The sequence below is a fragment of the Protobothrops mucrosquamatus genome, unplaced genomic scaffold (genome assembly GCF_001527695.2).
Source record: "Protobothrops mucrosquamatus isolate PMUCROS unplaced genomic scaffold, P.Mucros_1.0 scaffold2091, whole genome shotgun sequence".
Classification (NCBI taxonomy): Eukaryota; Metazoa; Chordata; class Lepidosauria; order Squamata; family Viperidae; genus Protobothrops; species Protobothrops mucrosquamatus.
The window spans coordinates 154,457-165,011 of record NW_015388193.1 but is presented as its reverse complement, the minus strand read 5'-3'; the positions used below and the strand labels follow the sequence as shown (position 1 = coordinate 165,011).

Genomic DNA, 10,555 nt, shown 5'->3' with positions numbered 1-10,555 from the left:
AATGTCAGTATTACTTATAAAGGGGTTAAAGGCTTAGTGTAAAGTTTTAAAGCATGGAACTTTCCCACAAGGAACTGAATAAAATCATAACAAGAAAAACATATCCACTGAAGATCCTCTTATTTGGCATAAATATCATTTTATTATAGTACCTTTGGGAGCAATCTTTTTTCTTTGCTAAAAAGGGAAGTTTTGAATCACCAAATCTTACAGGTTTTTAAAAAACACATTTCCCAGAGTATTACATATTCAACTGGATTTCACTTGTAAAAATCTTAGATTGCATTGTATTAAATATACTAAGTTTTCAGAAATGTTGAAATGACTTTTCTATCAAGCAACTCAGAGACATCTTTGACCAGCATTATACACATGTATTTTTGCTTTTATTATTATGCAGAACATCTTTTGTGATTTTATAAGGTTGCATAAGCAATCATGAAACATTAACTGGCCAAGAAACTCACAGATCTTTAGTTTTATTTATTTTTTTGGCTCCTGAAGTGGCAGCTTGGATCAGCACACTTGGCTATACATTCTCTGCCCTCTTCGGTTTCTCTAATCCATGACTTACCAAAAGAAAGTGGAGACGCTGAGACATTTGTGTGTTTTAAGCCTGTGCAAAACATCTGACCTCAAAAGAGTCCTTTCTATTTCTCTTTTATTCCAGACTTCTGAATGGAGGCAGACTACTTGCAACTCTGAAGCCTGGTTCGGTAATAGTTATCATCTGACAGGAGGTGAATGAAAGTGTCACTATAGGAGAATTTCCGGTGTCTGCTCCATTGGGAATGTTCATTTCCACTTCCCAGAAGGTGCGCTGGCTTATCATGGGAACCGCTGCCTTTCTGGTCCCCTGCATTGAGCTCCATCAGTTCCAACTCATGCTTGGCAGCTGTCTCTAGCACTCTCTGCTTGTTGTAGTATCGCACAAAGTTGTTAATGATGGGGTGGATGGGCAAGGCAATGGCTATGACCCCACAAAGAAAACTGATAGCAGCATTGAGTTTCCCCAGTATTGTCTTTGGGTAGATGTCTCCATAGCCCACGGTGGTCATGGTGATGATTGCCCACCAAAAGGACTGAGGGATGCTCTTAAACAATGTTTCAGAGTGACTTTGCTCCACTGTGTAACCCAGGGCAGAAAATACAAAGATCCCAACTGCTAGATACATCAGAAGAAGCCCCAGTTCCTTAAAGCTCCTCTTAAGTGCATAGGTCAATGTCTGTAGACCTGAGGAGTGGCGTGCCAGTTTGAAAATCCTGGCCACCCTCATGATCCGAAGTGCTTGGACAGCTTGCTGTACATTGGTTAATTCCATCAATTTGGTGCCCAAATGGGTTAGGATGAGGCTGATGTAGAAAGGAAGGATTGCAAAAATGTCAATGATGTTCATGAAAGAAAGAGCAAAGTGCAACTTATTGGGAGAAGAGATGAGTCTGAGGACATACTCCAGAGTAAACCAGACAATACAAGCTGTTTCAATCTTATCCAGAACTGGGTGCTCTATGGATTTACCTTCAGAGTCCTGCACCTGCAGTTCTGGGATGGTTCCCACACACATCACTACAGACGAGGTCAGGATGAGTAGAAAAGATGTGATGGCTACAACCCGAGCTGGGTAGGATGACTCGGGTTTCTCCAGGAATTTCCAGATGCATTTTTTGCACTTGGTCCAGCTGTTTTCGGAGGAGTCCATTCCCAAGTCATCCAAGATCAACTGGACCCGACGGGCAATCTCTTCAAGTTCTTCCTTTTTTTCACTCAGGTGTGCTTTGCAACAGTCATCCAGGAATTTCAGATCCACTTTCCAAAATTCCATTTCATTTTTGAAACAGATGGGACAGATGCCTTTCTTCATGTGAACTTCCCCAAAATCATAAACCTCGATGATGCATTTGAAAGCATCTGGATCTCTGTCAAAGTAAAACTCTCGTTTCCCAGGATCGTAGTCATCACAAAGTGAGAAAATCGTATCGTATCCTCCTGATAAACAGTTCACAAGTTCTGCTAGCCTTGTGTCGGGATACTGGTTCAGGTGGTCCCCATACAGCACCTGCCTTACGCCTCCAACATTAACAATAATCTCCATCTCTTCACACTTTTCTGACCTGTCGCTGTCCAGCTCTTGCAAACTAACATTCTCGGTCATTTTTTTTTTATTATTATTTTCTTGCAGCTGTGTTTCCAATAGCTTCTTCCCTTGGACAAACCTTGGGTAATTTTGCAAAAAGCCAATACTCGCTGTGACTTAGCCAATCTGAACCACAACAACTTTCAGCAGGACTAGGAAAGGGGACCCAAGTCTACCTGCCGGTTGCGAAGCCTTGTGAAGTGTGCAACAAGCTTCCGTAAAGAGACAAATCATCTGGCTGCTTCTGAGTCAGAGCACATTTATTCGAATTGTCCTGACAAATTTCAACGCAGAGAAAGAAATGCTTAAGGAAACTCACCCAGCGCTGGGAAAATTGCTCTGTCTTTTTCCAAAGTGGCGTGGATTCCCCATCAGAAGCAGATCATCCCTAGAGAAAAGGCTGTATTCCTGTAGAACAAAAAGTACCCACACAGGACAGCTCTGGCAAAGGGAGAGGAAAGCAACATTAAGTTCCACTGGCAGTTTTTGCGAGATCTGGTGGCGTCCCAGCTTCCAAGGGAAAATCTTTTGGATTCCTTTTGTAATGAAGGACTTGGGGTGTTTTTCACCATCTGCAAGGTCTAGCAAGGTGCCGAGGAGAAAGTTGTGCTTGTTTCCCCTCTGCTGTTTTTAAGCACAATAGGAATTCCAGGCTGACGTCAAATGCTTTCGAAAGTCTACCCTCTTCTGGTGGAATAAAGCAAGAGCACGTTTAGTACTGCAAACGAAAAGGCTAGACAGCACACTTTTGTTCTTCGTGATCTCTTCTTTCAAGAGATGATTGTGGAAAAAACACAATCGGATGTGGGTGATATCTGGACAGATTGAAGGGTCTTAAATGAATGGCAATTATCTCCAAGGCTGGAAGAAACTGAAGCTGGAGAAGAAAGGGCTGTTTAAAAGTAAAACATCACTGCTTATTATATGTGACATAATGGGGGGATTAATATGCCTTCCCCAGTGCCAGTCCATGCACAATGACTATCTTAAGGAAGATAGCAGAACACTTCCCGGTGTCCTGGTGTGAGCAAAACAATCACCTACCACTGGAGCTTAGTCGCAACCCTAACTTCAGTTTGCCTCATTCAGGGTAACAGAAACGATCTAATACCCTTATGCTGATTTTACTGCCTCGATGAACTAATTTGCAATACCTTAATTAAATGGGCAATTTCATCTATCTTTACCTGGGCAGTTAGATTTGACAGATCCCAAGATGACAGTCTTGGCTTCTCTTGGAATCATTGTAGAGTGGAGATGAATTGTTTAAAACTCACAAACTATCATTCCGCTGCAGGAGGCTACATTTACCACGTATGACACAATTTTCAGGTATTGTGTTCTCCAAGTGGGATCGCACATCCCTTGCAGCGTGTTTGAATAGTTTCTTTTCTGATTCTAATAAATCTGTTTTGCTAAACACCATATAACTGATGAAGTGAACTACTGTTCACGAAAATGTATGCCTTTTAATAAAAAAAAAAAAAATGTATCAAAAAAGTGCTACCAAAATTCTTCTGACTTTTGCTAATCAAGATTTGTTCTCAGTAGCCAATTAAAAGAACATGACTCATTCTTGGCTATCTGTATGTATATCCAATAAACCCAAATGTAACTTATGTGTGCATGCATACAGACCAATTTCTAGCTCAATTAAGCGTAATTAGTGATAATATTTGTGCACTGAAATGTGCCTTTAGAATGAAATCTCAATAATGACATTGATTGAGAAAATGCAAAACTTAAGAGCACATTAAATTGCAGTGATACTTACGTCCAGATATATTATATGTGGTTTGTTAACAGCAGTTCATGTTTAAGCATTTTATGTAGAACATTGCAATAGACCAGTGGTGGTGAACCTTTTAGAGACCGAGTGCCCAAACTGCAACCCAAAACCCACTTATGCATCGCCGGGTACTGGGTGGGCGTGGCTACCGAATGGGCATGGCCACCGAGCTGTCGGCTTGTGCTCACTCGCTCGCTGTCCGCTCCGACTTGTGCTCGCTCTCTCGCTGTCTGCAGCAAATGCTGCTTCCACCAAAAGTTGCTCCTTTTATAGCCTCTCGCCTATTCGCAGACTGCGCATGCGCGGAAAGGAGGAGAGAACAGCTCAGCCCAGCAATGGCTCGCGTGCCACCAGAGACAGCTCTGTGTGCCGCCTGTGGCACGCATGCCATAGGTTTGCTACCACGGCACTAGACCATTTTCAACAAATTAAAACAAACCAAGACTTACAGAATATGAGATCCCAGAGTATATCTCCCATTATGGCACCATCCCTGTACAGACATTTGGCCTAAACTGCAACAACAGGAAGGAAGACTTCAAAAGCATTTGGATATGGTTACAAAACTGACTTTCTGTGAAATATTGTGTTGGACACAGAATTAAGGTTTCTCCCACATGCCTCTCAAAGGAGTGGTAATGGATAAGCAGTTTGATTATGAATTCCTGTTATTACTGAGGAGAAATTTAAGGTGATCCAGACTAGCACCACTGTAGTAATATACAGATGAAGCTGTGTTTTGGGGAGGGATAATTTTAGGGTTTGGTTGGCTTAGACTTGATAAGTCTCTATACATGTTTCTCATACAGTTGTTATATTCCCTGCCTGATAATACGGGAAATGGCTATTATTCAACTCTTAGAGTCAACAGAGTCTCTGAGAATTATCAAGAGGGAGCTGGATTTGGTCTAAGACAGGGGTAGGCAACCTTGGCTCTTTTACGACTTGTGGACTTCAACTCCCAGAATTCCTGACCCTCGAGAATTCTGGGAGTTGAAGTCCATGAGTCGTAAAAGAGCCAAGGTTGTCTACCCCTGGTCTAAGACTAGAGATTGTTTTCCCTTGTAAAATCCTTCAGTTAGTGAAGACAGGGTTTATTCCAAACTGCTCTTCAGGAAACAGGGAGACCATCATGTGATTAGATATAAGAACGTTCTTTCTTTCTTCCTCAAATGTTGACCAATGAAAAACTGATCGCTTTGGGGCAAGAGAGAAAACATCATGGATCCAACCAAGGCATGGGCATTATTTTACTGGACAATGGGTGCATTTTGATTTTTGCTATCACCCCCAGCATCATCCAAACCTGCACTCAGATACAAGGCAGTCCTCAACTTATGACCACAATTGAGCCCAAAACTTCTGTGGTTAAGTGAGACATTTGTTAAGTGAGTTTTGCCCAGTTTTATGACCTTTCTTGCCACAGTTGTTAAGTGAATCACCATAGTGGATAAATTAGTAACCCGATCCTTAATTGAATCGGGCTTCCCCATTGACTTTGCTTGTCAGAAGGTTGCAAAAGGGGATCACATGACCTTGGGACACTGCAACCATCATAAATAGGAACCAGTTGCCAAGTGTCTGAATTTCGATCACGTGATCATGGGGAATGCTGCAAAAAACAGACACAAGTCACTTTTTCAGTGCCTTTGTAACTTTGAATGGTCACTAAATTAAGGACTGCCTGTAGAGGGAAGGGCGACAATCCTATGTTAGTGAAAGCCAGCATCTTTAGAGGAAGTAGCTGCATGAAAAAAAAAACCCACAATGGTATGTTTTAGCATCAATGAGTTGTTTTTCTGTTACAGCAATACTTCTACTAAAAAGCAGAAGAGAACTGAAATAAAACTCTTCAAATGAAGTTCCACTGATGATGTTACCTAGCCTGGTGATGAAACATTCGGAAACTAAACAACGAGCTCAGAGAACAAACCACTACCAACTTAGGGATTACTTCACCAAGACAGCTCAAACTTGAGAGAAAACAAGAAAAAGACACCATCAGAAAAGCGAAGCCATTCAAAAAGGCCATCAGCATCATCCTGGCAGATTCTTCCCCACTAAGGCTGTTTAGTTTCCCCAGAGGCCCAATCTTGCCTGCTCGTTGCTAGTAACAGAGATGGACAGATACATAACTTAGACCAGTGATGGCAAACCTTTTAGAGACCGAGTGCCCAAAACCCATCCCCCACCCCATTCTGCCTCCCGCCCTGCCTGTTCTGCCCCCGCCCACCCCCACCCCCTGCCCCGCCCACCCTCAGGGCCATGCACTGCCTCCATGGCCCACCACAGCAGATCGCCCTGGCAGCTCTACAGCACCATGGCAGCCACGCCCTCCGCCCACACCCCGCAGCATCATCTGCATGCTATGGGACGCAAGGGCGGAGTCTTGTCCCTGCTGCCTGGCTATGTCCTTGGCTGCGCTGCTCCATGCGGGCCGCGCCTGGGGGTGACTCTTCTCCAGGGGGGCTGCTGCTAAGGAGGGGGCCGTGGGGGGAGGCGGGGCTGGGGCAATGGCACGTGTGCCCACAGAGAGGGCTCCGAGTGCCACCTCTGGCATGCGTGCCATAGGTTCGCCACCACTGACTTAGACACTTCACAAGGCACAAGCCAAGTTCTTGATTTAAAGAGCTGTTTCTATTCCCATCAACACAACACCACTTGCACATACACACATTTGTTTTCTTCTTGTCATGGATGCATTTGTATTTTCACCCTCCACCCAATCTCCAAAGTCCTCACCACACCAGGGTATCAAAACAAACAAATAAAAGTAAGTAACACCATGCCCACATACATACTCTCTTCTTTGCACAAGTGAGATGAGGGTGTATGAACTGCAAGAGGACAAAAAACCTGCTAGATAATTACTGTCACTTGTGGGCTGCTCTCAACAAAATAATTAATTGAGCCATGATCCTATAAATAACTGCCTAAATCAACTAAAAAAAGCATGAAAACATGTGGTTTACACTTCTTAAAATATTCTTCTATCTTAGTCATATAATTTCATCTGGAGGGGGAAAAAGCATTTATTCACAAAGCTATAATGGGTATAAATAGGTAGATATATCAAGAGAATTTGAAATTAGGAATCTGCTGTTTTCTTCTTGGCTTACTCCTTTGTATACTGTCTTTCCAACAGGTGAGCATAACTGGCGTCCTCTTATTTCATTCTTTCAGCAGTCAAGAGACAAAGAGTATACCAGTATGTTCAAAAACCTCAAATATGGTGACTACATCATTGTGATTGAAACACTGGGTTGTGTATAAAAATAGCAGAGATTTGATCATGCCAAGCCATCATCTTGACTTTTTGTGCCCTACTCTGCAGACATCCCTGAACTGGTCAAAGAGCTACTTATTAGTCTGTTTCTATAATATTTAGTGTCACCAATCACTAAATACATGGGCCATGGCTTTAACACAGTCACTTCTTCATCTTCATTGTTTTCTCTTGCTTTAACAGATATCAGAATAACAGAATTGAAGGAGCCTTGGAGGTCTTCTAGTCCAACGCCCTGCACAAGTAGGAACCCCTATGCCATTCCCGACAAATGGCTGTCCAATCTCTTCTTAAAAACCTCTTGGGTTGAAGCACCCATAACTACAGAAGGCAAGCCGTTCCACTGATTAATCATTTCAACTGTCAGGAAATTTCTCCTTAGTTCTAGATTGGGTCTCTCCTTGATTAATTTCCATCCGTTGCTTCTTGTCCTTTGTTCAGGTTCAAGTTACGCACAATGTATTTTTTTTTTAACTCAAGCTAATCTCCAAATGCAAAATCCAGAAATTATCAGAGAGGACTGGTACATCACAGTTTGATGTCAAGTTTTAAAAGTAGGTTCCACTGCTTTCCCAGCTCCTTAAAAAAAAATAGCAAGAGGTCCATCTGATAGATGGGGGAGGGGGTGTCCTATAATATTAGCTATGGCATCTGCAAAGGTTCCTACAATATCTAAAACAAAATTAAGTATTTGTTGTTTAATTTTTTTTAAAAAAAAAAGCAAACCAGAAACCAGTTTTTAAAGCAGCCTCCAGTAACAAGGTTTATTTATTTATTGGTACATACTGATATTTATTTGCCACAAAATATTCAGGTCCTCTATACATTTCTTGAAAAAATAAAAATGAGCCTGGTGCTTTGTTGGGATATATGCTATGCCAGTGGTGGAATTCAAATATGTGAACAACCAGTTATCTCTGTGGATGCCGCTTCCAGAACTCTATTCTGGGCCTGGGCAACAAAAAATTAGCTACTGGTTCTGCCGAATTGGTACGAACTGGCTGAATCCCACCACTGTGCTATGCCCAGAAATAAAGAAAAATGTAAATTGGGGCTGAGAGCCAGTTTGGTGTAGTGGTTAAAACACCTGGCTAGAAACCGGGAGACTGTGACTCTTAGCCCAAATCCAGTTGGCTGACCTTGGGCCAGTCATGTTCTCTCTGCCTTAGGAAGGAGGCAATGGCAAATCTCTTCTGAAAAACCTTGCCAAGAAAACTCCAGGGACTAGTCCAGACACAATTGAATTGAAGAGGGGAAAAAAAGCTGGGGCTATGAGCAGAACAAGGAAGACAGGAGAGTCTACATAGCAGGAGAGGAAGCATTTTCAGGAGGTGGCCATCAGATCACGCTATCCATAGCAATCACTTTGTGAAATCATTTTGTGAAAAGGCCCACAACATACTCTCAACATTTCAGGTATGTCTATCAGCCAAAACCAATTGAAGACCTCTGCAGTAGATTAAAAGAAGCCGATTATGCCAAACAAAATGGAATGACTGAGCCATTTCCTCACTGGCAATTTATAGTATCTCAAGGTGCCACCCACTATCCCTGTGCCAATATAGCAATAATGAAAACAGAGGTCACACTACCCCACTAGTGGCTGGAGAAAGCCATAACTTATTAGTGAGGAAATAGCTTGTTATCCTGTTTACATGCTTCTTAGCCAGCAAAGGCAGCTGCTGAGAGGTCAGGGTGGCTAAACAAAAGCAGCTGATGATAACTGAACTGGCCATCTTGCTGGAAAGATGTCACCAAGCTATTTCGCTTGGCACCGCATCCTCCAAGAAGTGTCTTGGTGACATGTAAAAAACAGAGCTGTTAAAGGTTAGGTTTTTGAAATGCAGCAACTTTAAAAATCCCAATCTGATTCCCCATCCCATTCTTCCAGGCTTTGCATCTCAGAAGCTATAACTGCCTTCAGAGAAATCTCTCTGTATCTCTTCTCAAAATTGTGCAGATGCTTAATCTAATTTAGGCATGGTATTTTTAAAAACGTCTTTCATTTGAGGTTATTCCGCTTTTTTCAACTATCTCTTCCATTCTCACCTTCCAATACATTAATAATACAATAATAATTAATTGACATGACGATGGAGAAAATCTATTAATGAGGAAAAGAGGAAATAACTACAATGCCCTTAGATTACCAGAATTAGGAATCTTCTTGTGGAAAAAACACTTATTCCAATAAAAGGAAAAACCTAGGGCACTGAGATGCTGCTAAAAGGTTGTCCACAACATTCTGGAAAAATAACACTTTTATTCTGCAGGAAAAGCTTGGAATATTTTCCAAATATAGATACTTTGGGAAAGAATGCAACAGGTGGGAGCAGAAAAAAAACACTGGTCCATATGTAGTGGGAGAAGGTGCATCCCTTTGGGCCTCCAAATTTTCCTGTGTTTTAAATGGGGTCAGTGTGAAACATTTTGTCTGAGAGGAGGGGAGTAAAATTTAACTGTGATGGGCCAATCAATTTGTTCCTTCAGTGCAACAAGAAAATTAAAAAGGACGAAGCTTTAGATCAGGGGTCTTCAAACTTGGCCCTTTTATGACTTGTGGACTTCAACTCCCAGAATTCCTCAGCCAGGCACGCTGGCTGAGGAATTCTGGGAGTTGAAGTCCACAAGTCATAAAAGGGCCAAGTTTGAAGATCCCTGCTTTAGATTGTTAGATGCCCTTGACGTGATGGCCCGGTGTCTGGAGGCCGTACGGGTCTGGATGGGGAGAAACAGACTCAGGCTCAACCCTTCCAAGACTGAGTGGTTGTGGCTGCCGGCTCCCAGGTATGGTCAGCTGATTCCATCGCTGACTATAGGGGGCGAAACCCTGGCCCCCTCGGAGAGGGTTCGCAACTTGGGGGTCCTCCTGNGCCTAGGGGTATTTTAAAGGGGTTTTAAATTAAATTTTTAGTAGAAGCGGCCAAATTTAAATAGTTATTTTTAATCTTTTTAAATTTTGTATTGTATTATATCATTGTTTTAAACTGGCTGTAAGCCGCCCTGAGTCCTCCGGGAGAAGGGCGGGGTATAAATTTAATAAAATCAAAATCAAAATCAAATCAAATATGTCTATGGAGATTCTCAGTCATCCAGGTCATGGTTGTCCCAAAAGGCAACTGGACTTTGTTTTTCCTCCAAGAAGCTTCTTCAGTTCTGACTTAAGAAGTATAGAACTTACACCTTGTGAACTTCATGAGGAACCCACTGCGCAGTCTTATCCATGGTAAGATTTTAATGCAAAATTCCCTTATAAGCAAAGAAGCTAAATCTCTGGTTGTAAAAAGGGAAACAGTCCAAATAAAATTAATCATAAACTAGTTACGTATTGATTGCCCTAATAGG

General features: G+C 42.2%; 1 protein-coding gene across 1 annotated transcript; it reads right to left on the bottom strand.

The window, feature by feature from the left end:
* Positions 1 to 689: 689 nt before the first annotated feature.
* On the bottom strand, positions 690 to 2,153 carry KCNF1 (potassium voltage-gated channel modifier subfamily F member 1). The gene has a single exon (XM_015824035.1). The coding sequence runs from the start codon at positions 2,151 to 2,153 to the stop codon at positions 690 to 692; it is 1,464 nt and encodes a 487-aa protein (XP_015679521.1).
* Between the last annotated feature and the right edge of the window lie 8,402 nt (positions 2,154 to 10,555).